This window comes from Cavia porcellus, unplaced genomic scaffold, assembly GCF_034190915.1.
Source record: "Cavia porcellus strain 051 isolate PalLab524CR breed Dunkin Hartley unplaced genomic scaffold, mCavPor4.1 scaffold_5, whole genome shotgun sequence".
NCBI classification, from domain to species: Eukaryota; Metazoa; Chordata; class Mammalia; order Rodentia; family Caviidae; genus Cavia; species Cavia porcellus.
The window spans coordinates 47,287,069-47,307,002 of NW_026947488.1; the positions used below are offsets into that span (position 1 = coordinate 47,287,069).

Consider the following 19,934-nt stretch of genomic DNA (forward strand, 5'->3'; position numbering starts at 1 on the left):
TCAGTGGGCTAAATTAAAGTAATTTTGGTTGGCCTAATAAAAAGTATAATTTGATACAGAAGATAACTGCTGTTTCATTTAAAACAGCATTTAAAATTTTATTTAAAAAATTTATTAGTACATTTGTAGTACATTTTAATCTTACCTATATTTCATAATTTCAACTATATCCTCAGCATCTTCTTTAGTTGCTTCCTCTCTCAGTTCCATCCTTGCTCGTGCCTTTGAAAGGAAACATTTTAAGATAATAAAGACAAATACATGAACAGTTATGGTTATATAGTCATTTATATAAAAACTGACTTTTATGCCTGCCTGGCAAGCACAAGGTCATCAGTTTGATCCCCAGAATCATCCCCTCCCAAAAAACTGACTTTTATGGGAAGTTATAATATTAAAAATCATAACTTTTAAAGCCTAGAAAATTTGAGTATGAAAGTAACTGACTTAAAATATAGATAAAACTTTCTTTTACCTATTGATATCTTTTTCTTCTGAGAGTATTCATCTCAGGAGATTTGATTATGAAATACACTTGGTTTTTCCTTGCATTTTACTTTAAGAAAATCATACATTGCCAATTTGTTAAACTACTAAGAGTTAATCAAATTTTAGGAGCAAAAAGCTCAAATATCTGACTCAGCTGACCTTGGCTGCCAAATACCTTGCAGCATTCCACAGTGTGAAAAGAAGTGATTGCTCTCAGGGAGTAAGCACTACCCTTGTACAGACCTGTTGTGTAATCAAATGAAATACTCAAGATATCTGCTGTATTCCAAGTTCTCCTTTACCCACCTTGGAATTCCAGATCCCAGTTAACATAGCCACTTTTAAGATACTCTAGGAATCTCCAGTCGTTAAAAGAACATAAAAGTTGCATAGTAAGTAGTAGACCCTGTGCCTAGAAAGATACTTTCACATATTACAGATACAACCACCAATTTCTAATGTTTCTCAGGAGAAAGAAAACTTGAGTTCAATGTACAGGAAATTGATCGAAAGAGAAACCACACTACATCCTATCCCCTTCTTTAAGCCAAAAAAAGACTGAATGTGGAAATAACCTCTGTCAGACGAATCAAAGACTCTAGCTGCCTAGTAGTGATCGGTGAGCTATTTAATCTCTGGCTCTGTTTGCGGAGCTCCAGGTAAAAATCTTGAAGAACTTGAGCAGCTTCTGTAGACAGCCTGGGGTAGACATACTGTCGAGCATAGCCAATGTACTTCCTCAATAGCTGGTGGGGAATGGGGTCTATTGTTTCTCCAGGGGCCACCTAAAGGCAGATAGAAAGGCCCAAGGTTATCAGATAAAGGAGCAAAGAAAATCTTCCTCTTAAAATATGTAATTAGATCGATATGAAATCCAACATATCTCCAAGTAAACCAAACACTGTAATTGTAGCTGTCATTCTAGTTGACTTAAATGATTTCATGTTTATATGATGAACTCTAGCATCACAATACAAAAAGTTTTGGTATGTAAGTCTTACTTCCACAACAGTTAAGTCATGTACCAACCTTTCCAGTGTTTGTCTTTTTGTTGAGTGGTGGTGCTGAGGGACCCTAGAGTCTTGTTCTTGCTAAACACATGTTCTACTGCTACACCACACCTGCTCCTATCACACTGAGCTTCGACATTCAAGCAGAACCAAACCAAATGATCGTGAATAAGCATGTGTACCTTTAGTCTTTCTGATAATGGTTTCTCAGAAACCACTTCAAGTACGGAAGTATTTGAATCTTGACTATTCACACGAGCTACTGCAGCACTGCTAACGGCTCTCTGCTTTCCAGCTCTTATTGCAATCACATGTTCTGAGAGTAAATGATCATGCTGCTCATTTGGGGTGTCTAACAGGATAAAGACCAAGTCGAATCTGGAGAGTAGGGCACTCCCCATTCTAGGAAGCATGAAAAAAAGAAAAAACAATGAGTAGAATCAAAACAACCCGAAAATGTAGAAAACTATTTACTTGTTTACTATTCAAGTTTCACATTAAAGAAAAAAAAAGCTTTAATTTACAGAAATAAGTAAACAGCCTTGGATTTAACATATCCAGCTACTCTAAACCCTTCAACATGTGCACACGGTTTATATGCACCTACCCTTGGCATGGCCCACTCTCCTACCATCAAAACCACTGAAGCCTCCGTGTTCTATTGTTACCAACTCACAGTGCTACCCACTGAATCAGAGGTTATCTAATTGACTAATTCTTAAGTTTTTATGGCTTTTGTCTCAGCAAAATACCGAACCTCTATGGCCCATTTAGAAGAGTCTACTTTTTTCAAAAGGCATCTACATGGCTGTTAGTCATAAGAGCAAAAATGCTATATTTTATTTAGTCATCATCTTTGAACTCATCAATCCAGGTCACTTATTTGAGACACAAAAAATGAAATTCAGAGTGAGTAAAGAATTTGATCAAGGTGTCAAAGCAGGCTTATGACACTACCAAAAATGAAAATCCAACACCCCAAGATTTTTATCTTTCTTTTTAAAAAAATTTTATTGGTACATATATATAGTATATAATGATTACATTCATCCTGGTGAGTTGATATATATACATAACACATCTTTTTCCCTCCTCTTTCCCTTTTTATCTTTAAAATATATATAGCACTGTGTTACTTTACAAGAGGAAAACTAATAGGTTGACTTTTTTGATGATCATGGTACAGAAATACTCCAATTCTTCTAGTAAAACTATGTATTTTGTAATGTGTCAAAGACTATATATATATTTTTTTTCTTTTTTTGGTACTGGGGATCAAACTCACAACCATTGCTTGCCAGGCAGGTGCTTAAACCACTGAGCTAAATCCCCAGCCTAAAGAATATATTTGTAAGTGTATAAATCATTAAAACATTAGGAAACTAGCTGTGCACAGGTGCACTCCTATGGTTACAGCCACTGGAGAGGCTGAGGCAGAAAGGTAACCTGACTCACAATTTCAAGATTAGCCTGGGCAGCATACCAAGATCCTGTCTCCAAAAAAAAAAAAAAAATTAGTCCAGGTATGCTGGCACACACCTGTGGTCCCAGCTACTCAGGAGGCTGAGGCAAGAGTTGAAAGTTCAGGGCCAATCTGGGCAACTTAGCAAGACCATATTTCAAAATTGGGAAAAAAAAAAAAAAACAGTGGATGGGAAGGAATGAATGTAGCTCAGCAGTAAATCACTTGCCTCACATGCACCAGGGCCTGAGTTCAAACACCCGTACTGGGGGTGCGGGAGAGGGGGTGGATTTTTTTCAACACTACACTTAAGGTTTTAATTTTTCGTATGAGGCACCCTTTTGTCTTTTCCTCACTTTTGCTTCTCTTAATTCCATTTTCCTCTTTCTACATATTTTGCTTAACATCTACAAAACTAAGAGAAAGCTCATACTCACTTAAGGTATGAAGACTGTTTTTGAAAACACTAGGATCATGATACATATATAAGTATGTAACGTGGTCTTCTCACTTACTAGTGAAGTGCCAACGCTTCTTTACCAGTACACTTGGAGCTAATTTCACCCTTATGATTGCTACTTTCCACTGTACAGCAGTCTTAAGTAACTTTTGATTTTGGTGGTGATAAACAATGCTACAATAGCCACCCTGCAAACCTATCTTTGTGCACTTGTTTCACTATTTCTGTGAGGGTTCCTAAAAATGGAATGGCTGAACAAATAGAATGTACGGGGCTGGGGATTTAGCTCAGCGGCATAAGCGCCTGCTTTGCAAGTGTGTGGTCGTGAGTTTGATCCCTGGTACCGATGAAAAAGAAAAAGACAAAAAAAAAAAAATTAAAACAAATGGAATGTACATTTAAAACCTTGTGACGAACATGCCAAGTGCTCTTTCAAAGTACTAAGTCAGGTATATGAGAACTTATTTCCCCACCCCAATGCCAATAATGATTAATATTTACAACATATGCCAATCCTACAGCTATCAATAGTATCTCATTGTTTTAATTTGTAGCATTTAAGCACACTTTGGTACATTTATTGGACACTCGCTCTGTGAACTATCCATTTGTGTCCTTGGTTCTTTTTCTTAGTGACTTACAGGCACTACCTGAGAGGTGTAAGTATTTGAAGACCTTACTTTAAATTCTCAGACACCGTTTTGGCTTTATTGTAGTGTCCTCCAACTGGGTTTGCAGCAGCGATAACTGAAGTTCTTGCAGGGAGGCTACAAACCACACCAGCCTTTGCAAGGCTAATACTTTGCTGTTCCATGGCTTCTAACAAGGCTTGATGTTGGTTCCCCATCTTATCAAATTCATCTATTCCACAAATGCCTGCAATCAAAGGAGAATAACACAGACAAAATTGTTTTCCTTTGGTCAAATTCCAAGTTTTACAAAATAGAAACTGTTTCACAATAAAGAATTATTTCCATTTGATTCCAGTATAAAATTAAAAACTGTCATAAAATGGAGAATTACTATTTGTTTTATAGAAAATAATATACTTACCTTATTTAACTAAGTTTTGTGTATATTTAGTCATTCACTATTTCCATAGGCAAAGCACAGTTGTAAGGATTATAAAAATGAAGAAGATATGAGAGTGACCCTCCAAATGCTTAAGGATTTAAAGTTAAACAGGTGAGATAAGATATATAATTCAAGCCAGGCAGGTGGCCCACGCCTATCAACCCAGCACTCTGAAATGCTGAGGCTCCCACTGAAGGAGGGCAAGCTTAAGCCAACCTGTGCAACTTGGCAAGACCCTGTCTCAAAAAATAAAGAGTTGGGGATGTAACTCAGTGTAAAGGCACTTGGTTCAATTCCCAGCACCACACACACACACACACACACACACACACACACACACACACACAAGACATATACATTCAAGAAATAACACTCCAAAAACTACATGAAGTATGCATTATCATCTGAGTTTTCTGGAGTGGGAGATATTTGTAAAAAGGGAAATCTGCAAAGGCTTTAGGGGAAAGGTACTATTGGACTAGGTCTTTTGGGGCCAGTGGGACACATGATTTAGGAGGACAAGCATGTTGTCTATGGTCAAAAATTCCAAAGTGCCTGTATACTTGCAATGAAACTGCTTAACCTCCTTCAACCCAGCACAAAACCACTGACTGAGGCACTGTGTGTGCCAGGGATGTCACATCTCATCCGCAACTTAATGGAAACCCTCTAACATTCCCTCCCCTATCAGGCAGCTTAACAAATGAGCCTTATTAGCTGAGCAAGGCACAGAGAAAACAACTGCAGATGAGGAGGAGGAAGAGGAGAGGGAGAGCCCTGGGTACCACTGATTATCATTTGCCTTGGTCTCTCACCTTGATCGCCAAGAACCAGAGCACCAGCTTCCAAAGTAAAATCACCAGAGGAACTGTCTTTCGAAAGAGTTACAGTCAGCCCAGAGGTGGTCGTGGTGTTACCACAGACATACACGCCACGCGGAGCAATGTTGCACACGGCCTACCGACAGAAAGTGTATGAGAATCATTCCAAGTGAAGAACTAATGATAAACTTTCCCCACCTGTTAGCTCTATGTCTGCTATTCTTATAAGAGCTTTACTGTACAGTCTGCACCACCATGGAACAGGCAGGTGTTATGTCCTGGGTTACTGTGTAGAAACTAACGCCTCCTAAGAATAAGGAGCTACAGGAATTATGCCATTAAGGAAAGGGGCCAACGACTGCAGCTCTTCCAGGGGGAGAACCAGCAGTGTCTCCTGAGATCCACGCCATGTTGGAACTTAGGACTCTGGGAAGCCAAGCAAGCACCTCCCCTCCCTGGTAAGCGGAGGCAGGGTGGCAGACTGCAGCCCTTCCATGGCGAGAACCAGCAGCATCTCTTGAGATCCGCGCCATGTTGGAACTGAGGACGCTGTGAAAACAAATGACCATCCTGCCTCCCTGCTTAGCAACAGTGAACCTACTGCTACATGGCCTAGAGTCTAATATCCCACTTCCCTGATCCTCCTCCTCCTCCCCAACCCCACCCCCACCCCCACCCCTCGCCCATTATTAGCAAATGGGAACCAGAAATTTGGGCATCTCCTGGGAGGTTGACCATAGCAAATAAGGGGGACTTCCTTCTACCATTTCTTTGAAGGCAAATATTTTTATTACTGTTTTGCTCTTTTCTGATTAATGGTACTGCTCTATTCAATATTCTGTTTTGAAAAGTTCTATAGTGTTCTATATTTCATCTCATTTTGATATACATGCTTGAAAGAACAACTATTATAAAGATTAAAAAAAAGGAAAGGGGCCAGGATTCAGTCAAATCAGGGTAGCCTGACTCTAGAGTCCCAATACTCAACACTATTCTGTTACACTTCATTTTCAAGTTCTAATAGCAAATCTTGAGTACCAGTTTTAATTTCAAAAGCTCTCATCTTCTTTGAACATTAAGTAGTATGCATTTTGTATGCATTCACCCTCTGAGCAGACAAGCTTTGCCGGAAAAGTAAACAGCACACAGTTAAATCACAGATCTTGAGCCAGGTAGAACTGTTTCACCACACATGAGATCTCCCCACGCCATCACAGCGCTGCCTTGAGGAGTAAATGAGTGAGTAACACTGTCTATGCAGGACACTTAGCTTGGCGCCTGGCACACCCTTCATGCTCAGTTCAGGCACTGGGTGTGGCTGTGCCCTTGTGCAGTGCACACCTCAAGGGACCATATGTGCCGGCTCAGTAAACTGTAACTGTCACTACTGTCATTACTTATAACTTCTTATTCATTCGTCTTCTGAGAAGTCTTACAGTACCTTGAGAATGATTTACTAAACTGTTTACTAAGTGGTCATAAGAAAACAGGATTAAAAATATGAACAGTTCATAATACAGTGTTAGCCTAATGTTTAAAAATCTGACTTGAGGCCAGGGATTTAGCTCAGGGGTGTAAGCACCTGCCTGGCAAGTAGTGCAAGGTTGTAAGTTTGATCCCTGGTACCAAAAAAACCCAAAACAAACCAAAAAAACCCAACAACAACAAAGTCTGACTTAGTAAGATCTACATGTAATATTTTCCAGTCTTTAATATTAGAAATTTTTAAATTGAACCAAGAGTTTTAAAAGCATTGTTCCTGGTTTAAAAATTAAGAAAATTTTATCATGTCATTTCCTGGTATTAAAACCTTTTCCCTTTTCGGTATCATTAAATGTATTTTAGGACCATTTATCTGCCAAGAGATATTTCCTGAATAAAAAAGATATACTAGAGAAAAATGGAACTTTTGTAAACTGTGAGTAACATACATAAATCCAACTGTCCAAGATAACCCCTGGAGGTTAAACAAGGCTCCCATCTATAGTACACTGACTCAAAAGTTACATGGACCACAATTCTGGTCACAAAGTGAGTTGGACAAGAGCTGAATCAAATTCAACCGTTAGACCCGAGGTTGATTTTGATTCAGTTCTCGTCCCAGTTCAGTCTGCGACCAGAATCCTGGACAGAACTGAGTTCATGAACACAGGCTCCACCTATATAGAGTAAGTCCCCAAATTAGAAATATTTGAGTTGCAAATTTTCACAGGCGTATAACTGTGTAAGACTTTGTCAGCTTACGAACAAATCTCACAATTCTCTGGAACGAAACTCATTTGTAAGTTGGGGACTCACTGCATATGACAGAACACAGAAGAGAAAGGTGTAACACTTCTGATCCCTACAGGCATCCTTACCTTTTGGCTAACTATCCTATTTCCATTTTTGTCATGAATTTTGTTTCACCTACAAATATGTGCTCTTTACCTCAGTTTGCACCTCAGGTTGTAGGAAGGGCTCAGAATGGATTTTTTGGTTTTTAGAGGAAGCTCAACTGGCTAAGAGGAATGGAGCATGAATGCAAGGGTTTTTTTTGTTTGTTTTTTTGTTTTTGTCTTTTTCATTTTTTATCGGTACCAGGGATCGAACTCACGACTGCCTGCTTGCAAGGCAGGCGCTTATGCCGCTGAGCTAAATCCCCAGCCCCGAATGCAAGGTTTTAATGGAATTACAATGACGGCTGGTTTAACACTCAGGGAATGAAGGTGGCTCACACACGAAGAGGGACAGATTATAAAGGCAAGACAAGGTCAGAGCCATTTTGTTCTCTGCCCTGGATGCACATCAGAATCGCCGGTGGAGGGCTGCATATGTGCAAACACCAGGACTCTAACTCTCTTTATTCATCTTGCCTAGAGCTGGCCACAGTATCTTCAAAGAGCTCCAGGGGTGATTCAGATGTGTGAAGATACAGCAGCCATGGACTTATAATGAACCAAAGACTGGGAAGCCCTCCACTGGCCACTTTTTCCATAATGGGCAAGAAGGAAAGAAGGTGTTTGTAGGCTTTCTTGGAAAGGACATTGTGGGTGGCTTCCAGTATCACTCACAGGAAGCCGCAAGTGTCACAACAAGCAGCACCTTCCACAGATATCATGATCTCAGGTAAGAAACAGCTTCCTGGCAGAGGCAGGCTCTTCTTGGTTACCAACAATTACTGATTGGGCACTGAAGGCGCTTTGCTTTGCACTCCAGGAGAAACGGGAGAGGTATATAGATTTGCTTCCCTCTATCACATGGCTCTGGAAGCCCAATAAAGTGCTGCTGCACTTACAGGAAGAGAGAATGGGTAGTCCTGTTTTACTGCCTTTACTGTTGTTGTATCAGAGGTGAGATCACATCCCAGCAATAAAGACTAGCAAAACATTGCTGGGTGCCCCCCAAAAAGTGTTGAAAATGGTTAACATTTTATCCTAATTGCTCTCTCAACAGACCAGGATATCTGTGCAACCTGCATGACAGGAAACTGGCTCAGTTTGCAACAGGGTCAGATACACGCTGCATGTAACATACATACCCGCTCACTTGTACTTGTACCACTGGACAAACTAGACTGTCTAGAACAGCAACAGCCCATGCTTTGAGAAAACTCACTTGTCAGTTGTTCATATTTTATAAGCAAAAGGTAAAATACTAAAGTACTAACTTCCTACCTGTAGCATCTGACTCTTTCCCAGACCTGGATCTCCAACAACAAGGATGTGTGGGTCTCCTCGAATTGGAATTCTGTTTTTGTCATCGGCGTATTTCTGGCTACCTCCAAAGAGCGCTAATGCCAAACCTGCTTTAACAAGCTCAAGTGTGAAAGGAGTGGGGGGAAAAGAACAAAGAAAAATATAAAGATGACTAGCAAAAGGGGCATAGTACTTTTGCTTGTGTGTTTTACAACACTGACTTGTTTGGGGATATAAGGCTTACACCTCACTGAAATTTTAATTTTTTATAACAAAATTATAGAAACATAAATCTTTGTAACATATCATTAAAAAGTCCGGCATGGTGCTACATGCCTATATTTGGGAGGCTGAGATCCATTAGCTGAGGCCAGCCTGAGCCACAAAGTGAGAATAAGGGCAGCCTGAACTATACAGCAACCAAAAAAAAAATTAGTGATGCAGAAGGTACACTGCAGCCCTTTGCAAGATAAAGCTCCCTTTGTAGGAATGAGCTCCTCTTCATGCTACCGAACATCCAAAGTTAGAGCAGGGATTGGCCAATGCTTCTTGATTTTGGGAAATGGACTTGCTGCTTGCAGAATAGGCCTTAGTAATTTCTAAGATTCCTCCATGATAGTACATGCTTTTGAGCTTTTGTTACTTGTTTTTTTTTTTTTGTTTTTTTTTTGAGACAAGCACTTGTATCTATTTCAGACTGTCCTTGCACTCACTATGTAGCCCAGGCTGGACTCAAATTCACAGCACTCCTCCTCAGCTTCTTGTGTGCTGAGGTTACAGGCGTATACTACCATGCCCAGCAGCCTCCTAAACTTATGCAGAATAAGGATTCCTATTAAAATATTAATAACTGGCTAACAGACATTAGCTATTTTTATTAACTATTATCTTTGAAGACTTCATACGTTTTTGAGTGAAAATGAAATACTTACTTCATGACCAAAAATCACAGGGCAAAGCGAGCTGGAAAAGAGAATACAACTCATAAATTCCTACATATACTTCATTGATCCATTAGGAAATTACAACTTGTTTTGTTTCTTTTTTTTTTTTTTTTTTTTTTTTTGTCTTTTTCCTTTTTATCGGTACCGGGGAACGAACTCACGACTGCCTGCTTTCAAAGCAGGTACTTATACCACTGAGCTAAATCCCCAGCCCTACAACTTGTTTTATTGAGCAATACAGACATATAGAAAAATTTTTATCCCCTCAAGAAATTTTATTTGTATACTAAATTCTTAAACACTGTGTCTGTGAAGGAAGATGGGATTCTTGCAAAACGTTTAAAGTCACCAAATACACCTCTAATATGCACCACAGCTGGGCAAATGGAGGCCCTTACAAGAACAAATACTGAAGCTAATTTTATACAAGACAGTGATCCAGAGTCCTCAGATCAATTACGCCCTGGATTGCAGTGGTGATGTTTACTAGGGCACCACACACTGCCTGCCGTCCATCCTCTGTATCTTCCCACTTACTCTACTGCTAGTTCTGGGCTCACCTCTCAACCAAGCAATCCTAACCAAATCACCTCCCACACAAAGGATCTTAACCAAACCAATTCAAAGGAGAGCTGGGGCTATAGCTCAGTGACATAAGCACCCGCCTGGCAGTGCCAAGGTCTTGAGTTTGATTCCTAGTACCAGGAAAAAAAAATCAGTTTAAAGGAATCTCAGCAACATACAACTTTCCACCATCATTTCCATTTCCCACTCAGAGTCTTCCATATTATCTAGCTTGAGTCAAAATTTTTCTACCTCCGTTCCTCCCTACCTTCATTCATTCACTCATTCATTCATTCATTTATTTGAGACAGGGTCAATCTATGCAGTTCAGGCTGACTCTGAACTGTGTACCCCAGGCTGGCCTCAAACTCGTGGCAATCCTCCTGCCCAAGCCTCCTGAGTGCTGGAACTATAGGGGTGTACCACCACACCCAGTCTTTCCCTCCTTTTTATTGTGAAGCTATTTTTTGATGGGGAATTGAACCTAGGGGCTTCACACTGTGCTAGATCCCCAGCCCTTTTCTTATTTTTATTTTGAGACAAGGTCTAAATTACTAAATTGTGCAAGCTGGGCTTCAATTTGCAAGTCTTCCTGCTTCGGCCTCCTAGAATACTGGGATTATGGTTGTGGACCACCATGCCTGGCTAACAAAAGTTTTCTTAAAGAACCAGGAAGTATTTTTAGCTTTGTAGCCTATACTGTCTTAGTTGCATGTATTCAACTTATAGTGTGAAATCCACTGAAAATACATAAATAAACTAAATGGGGCTGTGCTCTAAAACTTTATCTACAAAAGAGGCAGTTGATCTCATTTGCCAGTCTGCTAGATTAATAAATGGAAGGCCATGAGAAATGCCTTGATGTCTTGAGTTTTGATGCTAAAATTGTCAGGTAGGACTCAGACATGACACTCCCAATGCCCAACTCATCTGCCAACCTCATTCTCAGGCCTTGTTCTCAGCTCAGCATCAGGACTGCCCTAGACAAACACAGGATGTCATAACAGAGATAAAAAAGAGCACAGAATGTTCCAAGTGCTGGGACATCTGAAGACACCCAGACACTTAACTGAGTACCTCAAGGATTTTGGCCACTGAGGTGCAAGACTGCCAGAAAACTTTGACCACAGACATTATTACAATCTTCCGGCCTAATCCCTTGTCTTCTTTCAAGTCCTATAAAAAAGGCTCACTTTTCTTTGTTCTCTACAGATAGCCTTTTGCCCTTTGTCTGCCTGCACTCAGGCATAATAAATGTCACACCATGTTGCCTTTACAGGAGCCTGGTGGTCAGCTGGTTTCTGACTCACACCATTCCTTACAGAAATTACAAAGGGGAAAAAAAGACCAAGTATGCAAAGAAAACCCACATTTTTCATGCTAATCTTCTATAAACATGGCAGAAGAAGGACCACTGAAAATGTTGTTTCAGTTCATAACCGGTAAGAAGCCCCAGTCACAGAGGTGTCTGCGCCCTCAGCCAGGCTATAGACCTGCACCCAAGCCTCACGTACCACATCAGCCTGGCACTAGGTCACAGCGCTCTGCCTTTCCCCAGTGGGGCTGGATGGTGGTCTAAGGACAAAGAGCCCCTCCCAAAGTCAGAAAGTACATCAATTGTCCTAGAATCTAGAGCCTGACATGGTTAATTTTCCTGAAAAACACATTTCAAAATCTTCTCAGTTCTTTACCTCTCTTAGGTTCATCTATTAAATTTTGAGTTTCCCTTCTCCAAAACTATTCAAGACTGTCAAAAATATCAAAATATACTAGCATGCTGTGTTAATTACGGTAAGTATATTACAAAATCTCACAGGGCTGGGGATTTAGCTCAGCAGCACAGCACCTGCCTGGCAAGTGTGTGGTCATGAGTTTAATTCCTGACACCAAAAAAAGAAAAGAAAAAAAAAACCGGGGGCTGGGGATTTAGCTCAGCGGCATAAGCACCTGCCTTGCAAGCAGGCAGTCGTGAGTTCGATCCCTGGTACCGATAAAAAAGAAAAAAAAAAAAAAAGACCAAATCCCACTTATTCTTCAGACCAACTGAGTTAGGCTGAATAATAAACTTCTTGTTTATTATTTATGGGCACTGATACCTGAATTTATTACTTCGTGTGTCATGGAATACTCTTAATTTTTTCCAACCATTAAAAATATACAAACCATTCCTAGTCCGCAGACCTTACCAGAGTGAGTGGAGAGCTGACCTGGGCGAGAGTGTCTAGCTGGATGATCATTTTGACTACATTTTGTTACCTAAAGCCAAGAGCACCTGACATGCACATGGGCAGTACAATCACAGAACTTCGTACATACTTGACGATGAGTTTAAACAGGTTTTCTTCAGCTTGAATCTCCTGGATGGCATAGAAGTCCTTAAGTGAGAACTCCATCAATGTCCCATGCTTACAGCCATCCTCAGAAGTCTCTGTCTTTTGACCTTTGCTATTGCTAACAGAATTTGCTTCAATGTACAAAAGGAACATGCACTTGTCATTCTTATTTCGAGATCCTATAAATTCAAAGTATTAAATATAATATTAGTATTATTTTCCTTGCAATAACTCAACTAGTATATTAAAAAGTCATACTGAGCTATAAATAAACCTTTCAAGTTTCATCTTATGAAAGCAACAAGGAAATCCCTACATAATTTGAGATTCAGAAGTAGCTTATAAAGAGAAAAGATTGCTGACAAATCATTATTGAGAGACAATCGTAATCAGGAAAAAGATGTCCGTACCTTCTTCGGCATTTGAGACTTTGACAATCCCAGTAATGGTCACGGTGTCTCCTGGGACACAGCTGTCCACAAGGTCATGAACAAGCTCACATTCTATTGTTCGTGGAATCCGACCTGCTTCTCGATGAGTATCAGACATCAGTTCCTGGATTCTAAACGTTCAACACCTCTTGGTTAGAACACACACATACTCGAAGTTGCTTCTTCAAAACATTGACTGTCCAGGGCCTTGTGGCACTGAGCAGGCCAGATTTGCTTTAAAAGAGTTTTAAAATTTAAAAATGGTGAATCTACACTGACTTTAGGGTAGCAGATGAATGGAGGGTTTGCCTTGCCTCCCTCCACAGGTCCACAAAATGAACTCTGCAAGGATAAGGAGAAGTTCTGGGGACACCAAGAAGTTCTCAGCAAAGCCAATACCACAGTGGTTACTTTTCTGACAACAGTGATGGATGAAAGAAAACGAAGCCCACAACACACGCAAGCAAAAACTACCAGAGCAAAGAGAAGTGGGAGCCTGTGTTCTCAGCACAGCCCTGGAGAAGCTCCTTTGTTGGAGGGAGATGTGGAAAGGAATCAGAGTAATCAGCAGGAGACAACTGGCTCAGTTTTCTTGGAAGGTGGGTGGACTGCCATGGAGGGACATCCTGAGTGGAGGGACAGAATGAGGGCTCCACCACCTGGAAACCTAGAGCAATGCTCACAGGAATGCACACAATTCACCTATAAGGGCAGGGAAGGTGTCCAGTGACGCCATCAGAGCTCCAGCAAAAAGCCCCTTATTCTGCCATCTGAGAATCTCAAACCAAAAAAAAAAAAAAAAAAAAAAAAAAAAAAAAAATTCATAAAGCACAGTGGTGTACACCCATAATCCCAGCATTCAGGAGGCAAGAGGATCAGTGCAAAATGAAGGCCAGCCTGAAATATATAACACGAGCTTACCTCAAAAAGCAAAAACAAACTACATACTACACATTCATATTAGTTAAGACTCCTATTAGTCAGGGCCTCATGACAAAAAAAAAAAATGCCTGTCTATAAAAGAGCAAATGATTGCTGGGTACGGTGATGCCCACCTGTAATCCCAGCACTCAGGAGGCTAAGGCAGGGGGATCACCACAAATCTGAGGTCAGCCTGTGTCAGTATGAACTATGTAGAGATCCTATCTATCTTAAAAGAAAAAAAAAAGGGACTGGGGATTTAGTTCAGCAACATAAGCACCTGGCTGGCAAGTGCTATGTTGTGGGTTTGATCCCTGGTACCAGAAAAAAGAAAAAAGGAAGAAAGAAAGAAACCAGTCCTACCTACCCCAAGTAATTTTTCATTAGATATTTGAGAATAAAATGGTAAAACTTAGCAGAACATTAAAAAACAAACAAACACACACTCTGATAAATAGTTTGAGAAAATGTTGCTACCTAAAAAACAAAAATTAGGTGCACCAAGAAAGAGACTATGACTCTGGGTGAATGTTTTGGGTATGACAATGTGCCATGTTTATACCATTGTTACCCCTGATTGACGGGCTTTGAAATTATGTTGTAGTTCTTCTTCTTCTTCTTTCTGTGTTTGAGTAAAACGGATTTGAAAAAGAAAAAGACGGGGGCCGAGGATTTTGCTCAGCAGTGTAAAGTGCCTGCTTGGCAAACGAGGTTGTGAGTTCCATCCCCAGCACACACACACACACACACACACACACACACACACACACACAAAGACTATGGGAAAACAACTGTGAGATCAGAAAAACTGAAAATATGTATATAAAAATCAAACATTTATAAAACAGATATAAGAAAATCCCAAGAAACTTAGAAAACAGCACAAAGAAAATGAAAAGGTGAGTGAAAGTTTAGACAAGTGAACAAGCCAAATGATGCAGCTGGTGGGAAGCCCACATAGGGAAGTCAGGTATGTACAGTGGGCGACAACTGAAGGACAAAGGTCTGTCTGCATCAGAGATAAAGACAAACCAGACAGGCCCTCCTGGCTGATTCAGAACATCATAGATACAGAGACCATGAAGAGGGCCAGACCAGCATCACACGCCTCATGACAGCAAGGAAAACATCAACAAAACAGACTCGGGCAACCACGCAAGCTCTTATCCAGGCTAAGATCCAAATAAAGGCATTACAGGCATGCAAGGACCCAGAATGTTTCACCTCCTACCTACGTAAACTTTCTGAAAATTTCTTGAGAATTTCTCTAAAAAAATAAAATTATACATGACAACAATAAAAAAAATGGGGGCTTGATTCTAGCAGTATGACAAAGAATATCCCAGAAAAAATGCAGACCAGAGGACAACTACCTGATCGGGGCGTGGTGGCTCATACCTGTAATCCCAATACTCAGGAGGGTGAAGCAGGATGCTGAGTTCAAGGCCAGTCTGGGCTACAGAGTGAGTTTAAGAGCAGCCAAAATACATAGTGAGACCCTGTCTCAAATAAAAAACAAACAAAAAAGCAAGCCCTCCCTGCGAGCCAGTGCCATACTTGGGCCACCACTGCCTGGGGGACAACCAGACCCCAGTCCTTTCTGGCATGTGGGCTGGGAAACAAGAACCCCTCTCTCCCAAGCAACCTGCTGATCCAGAAAAACGCAGGCTGTGATGATAGCTATTGAGGTGAGATGCAATTTGACACTTGTGGTGTTTGGTGTTTCACTGACTTTGCAGGTCTAGGGCCAGGGGTCTGATCATCTACTCAGAGGATCATGGTACACTGTGGCATCTCTGGGGGATCTCCTTCTGAAGGTGGTGGCCATGATTAACTCTCTATTATCTTGCTTTGAAGTTCTGTATCATTTTCATTGGTTTGTTGGGTTGGGTATTATTTTGTTTGATTTTGTATGTTCGATGGCATGAGCAGCTATTTCATAGATGGACAGCTATATGATGGTAGCCATTTTACATTTACTATTGTCTTGTTTTGAAGTCCTTTATTGCAGTCGTTGCTTTGTTTTTATCGGTTCTACTCTGTTATGTTTGATTTCTACTATGTCTGAAGGTATCTACAGACAAGAGGCATTATAGTAACCATTTTTTATTTCATATTGAAGTCCTGTGTCACTTACACTGGTTTGTTTTGATTGGCTTTGTTCTGCTTTATTTTGCTTGTTTTTATTCTCTTTACAATAAAACAAACAACAAAAAAGATAAAGCTAGGGGCTGGGGATTTAGCTCAGGGGTGAAAGTGCCTACCTGGCAAGTGCAAGGTCACAAGTTCGATCCCCAGTACCAAAAAAATAAAATAAAGCCAGGACCAGAATGTGCAGCAGATGACTCTGTGGGACCTGCTTTATCCCAGAATACATTATAAACAAATCTTTGTTCACTTAAAAATATTTTCGTATCTCACCACTTTATAATGATTACACAATAAGCACTTTACCATCGTCCTTTTAATTTTTTTCAGATGTTTACACATTTCTAGTGATTTATCGACACTGTGAAAACAATCTATCAGTAAACAATTTCTACACATCCTGGCTCTTCTAAGTAGATGAACTTTTAAGAACAGGGTCTGCAGCAACTCAAGGCTTTGACACACACTACGAGGCCACCCCCTTGATGCACAAATGTGCTCAATGCATTAATTGAGAAACAATAATTTATTCCTGTGGGGCCATCCCAACCCAAGCCTCAGAAAAGAACAGAGCTATATATGACAGAAAGGAAACTTTTCTTCTAAGGCAAAAAGTCACTATCTATAGAATAAAATGATAACATAAGCTAATACTGTCTTTTTTTGGTTTTTTTGAGGCAAGGTCTCATTATGTAGTTTTGGCTGCCCCTGAACTCACTATGTAGCCCAGGCTGACCCTGAACTTGAGACAATGCCTCAGCCTCACAAGGGCTGGGATTACAGGCATGCACCAATGCACCTGGCTGTCTGGACAAGTTTTACTATACCTCATTTTAAAATTAATTTGTGTAAAACTATTACTCTTAAAGACTCAAGAAAAGGGTTATTAAAAGTTAGTTATGTTTTTTATAATACTGGGAGGTGCTCTACTACTGAGCTATATACTAACCCTTCTTTAAATTTTGAGATAAGGTGTTCCAAAGTTGCCCAGGCTGACCTCAAATTTGTGATACTCTCTTTTTTTAAGCCTTTTTTTTTTTTTTTTTGGTCTTTTCCTTTTTATTGGTACCGGGGATCGAACTCATGACTGCCTGCTCACAAGGCGGGCGCTTATGCCGCTGAGCTAAATCCCGAGCCCCAAATTTGTGATACTCTTGCCTTCCAGAGTATCTGGAATTATATATATGCACCACCATGCCTAACTTTAAAAAAAGGATTTAAATAGTCTGTTTTCAACTGTCTACCACTGTGTTTGATTTCCTACTATCAAGAGGTCATTCAAATCTGGTTAAAATAGTTAAATCTATTTTCTCATTTGCTATTTTAACTTGAAATCAAAGAAGTTTTGTCTATATAGTTAAGTCACCCTTGGTCCTGTCTACATTTGCCATTCTGTGAATTTTATAGAACCTCTCATACTCTCATCCCTTTTCAGTGGTAAAAGAACCACAGACCTGGCTAGAAATCAGTCTCTACTACCCAGAGGGCACACAATCAAACTCAGGAGTCTTACACAGACACTTACTGTACATGTTGGTCTTATCGGGAAGGGGGTAGATCAGGGACAGGGCTTAGTACCAAAACTGCTTCATCTTTTCCCTGGGTTCTTGGTGTTTTAGGGACCCAAGGAGCACTCTGATTTAAAAAAAAAAAAAAAAAAAAAAAAAAAAAACTAACCCTTATTTTATATTTGTGGCCCTGTTGTTGAGTTGTGGCCCTGTGCCTAGGCTAAAAAAGGAATAATTTACTAGGTAAAAAATATAGAGAAAACTACCTGACTTGCAAAAAGAAACTAAAGCTACCATATAATACAGTCAAATTACAGATTTACATGGCAGCAAAAATCAAAAGTGTAACTTAAAAAAAAGTCTATAGCAAATGGTATGAAATGCCTAGAGGACAATGAGAGCAGGAAAGGAAATGGCCCATTCCCAAGTGTGTCTTCGTCCGGAAGCCTCAGCTCCTCTGTGACGCTCAGGATGGAATGAATTCCGTGGCTTCATTTAGGGTCTATATCCACTCTGATGAATGGATAACTAAGGCTTAAAATGAAACATTTCTCAAGAGCCATGTGACAAACTCTTTGCATTCTTTCCAAAATCTGGTAGATCAATCTTTCAGATCAAGATTGCTATTTCAACACACTAACTTCCCTTCGATACACCTCCTAAACGCCTCAACACTGCTCCCAGTATAAAGGTTCAGCCTGACTTGGCACCAGGACAGATCCTAAACCCTGCCTTTTATTTAAGTCTGTGGCTTACTTGATTGACTGCCAGTCCATGGTCACCGTGAGGGGCGAGCTGAGGAGAGGAGTGAAGGACTTTCCACGACAGGCGGGCACAGGACACTGCAAGGAGAGAAATGCAGTGTCAACCACATCTCAGGAAGACTCAAGTGACAGCATTTTATTCAAATAAACCAGGTAGGAGCTGTGATGCCTTTCCATTTACTCCTGAGACAACTTGATGTCGTTGGCTTCCAAAGCGCTTTCCCAGCTGGCTCCTCACACCCTGCTCTGAACTCCAAGCTCCTGGCTGCCTCTCCACCATGCACTCTGTGCCCAGCAGTCTGCTCCCCGTGGGTTCCCTGAAGCCCCTCTCCAGTCACACACCCAGCCCACCTTCTCTTTGAAAGCCTTTCCTAGGGCTTAAATCCCCCGCTCTCACCTGGCTTCCTTTGGCAGGCATACTGTTTGTATGTTACATTTGCTGTTCTACACAGCAGTCCTCGACATACCAGCTAGGCATCACAGCTCCTAATGAGTTTACTTGAATAAAATGCTGTCATGTGAGTCTTCCTGAGATGTGACTTTCCTCAATCACTTCTTTGGCATTTAGACCTTAAGATGCATTTATAAACTCGGGCACTATGGCAGACTATGTTTTCCAAACAAGACTGAAACATTGCTCTTCAAACCTTTGTAGAACTTTCGGCTCCTCTGTTAAGTGTCTAACTCCTTTTCCTAGCATCTGGCAAGGTTTGTGACTCTATCACGTAGTCATCAGAATGTAATTGCAGCCATGCTGCCTGACTTTCTCAAGTCCAGCTTGTAAGAGGCAAAGCCTGTCCACTGCACCTCCTCGCCTTGTCGCTATCAGCAGCCACAGGAGCAGACTGAGTGCCCCAAGCTGCTATACTGTTCTGAAAAGCCAAAGCCAAGCCATCTGAGGGGCCAATAAAGAAGACGGAGGTGCCTGGTCAGCCCTGGCCACCTGGCTGTACCAGCTCTCCCCACCATCTCTAACTACAGCTCTGCAGATATCTGCAGCAGATCTACCTTATGAGTAGTTCTGCTACCCTGTGACTTGTTCTGCAGCAATTGTGACTAGCACAGCTAGTTACTTGGAACAGCCACCTTTCTGGTTCTGTAACTCACACCCACATAGGATCTCCATATCAGCATGCATCTCCTGAGTTACAGTCACTCTCCACTTTAGTAGACGGTAACACCATAAGGTGAACAAAGCTTTCCACAGAAAATACACTGTTTAAAGTTATACTTTAAGCTGAGACAAATATTGATGGTACCTATTTATCAATACCATTGATTATTTAGAACCAATTGCTCAATCTAACACACCTTGTTCTTCCTGTGAA

At 40.7% G+C, this 19,934-nt stretch overlaps 1 protein-coding gene and 1 long non-coding RNA gene across 4 annotated transcripts in view; one reads left to right on the forward strand and one right to left on the reverse strand.

The window, feature by feature from the left end:
- The window catches only part of LOC134476064 (uncharacterized), a 30,198-nt gene that overhangs the window by 8,347 nt on the left and 1,917 nt on the right, over positions 1-19,934 (forward strand). The window contains exon 2 of the long non-coding RNA XR_010047510.1: positions 8,176-8,424. This is a non-coding gene — a long non-coding RNA (uncharacterized LOC134476064). The remainder of the gene's footprint in view (positions 1-8,175; positions 8,425-19,934) is intronic.
- The window catches only part of Mcm8 (minichromosome maintenance 8 homologous recombination repair factor), a 34,635-nt gene that overhangs the window by 4,972 nt on the left and 9,729 nt on the right, over positions 1-19,934 (reverse strand). For all 3 annotated transcript variants that reach the window (XR_010047508.1, XM_063248721.1, XM_013160010.3), the window contains exons 8-17: positions 18,599-18,684; positions 13,245-13,396; positions 12,818-13,013; positions 9,926-9,956; positions 8,973-9,113; positions 5,311-5,452; positions 4,102-4,297; positions 1,682-1,901; positions 1,065-1,274; positions 146-222 (exon numbers count right to left, since the gene is read on the reverse strand). Coding sequence is in view for 2 of the 3 variants with exons in the window: in XM_063248721.1 (XP_063104791.1) it covers positions 146-222; positions 1,065-1,274; positions 1,682-1,901; positions 4,102-4,297; positions 5,311-5,452; positions 8,973-9,113; positions 9,926-9,956; positions 12,818-13,013; positions 13,245-13,396; positions 18,599-18,684 (1,451 nt within the window). In the remaining variant the exon portion in view is untranslated. The remainder of the gene's footprint in view (positions 1-145; positions 223-1,064; positions 1,275-1,681; positions 1,902-4,101; positions 4,298-5,310; positions 5,453-8,972; positions 9,114-9,925; positions 9,957-12,817; positions 13,014-13,244; positions 13,397-18,598; positions 18,685-19,934) is intronic.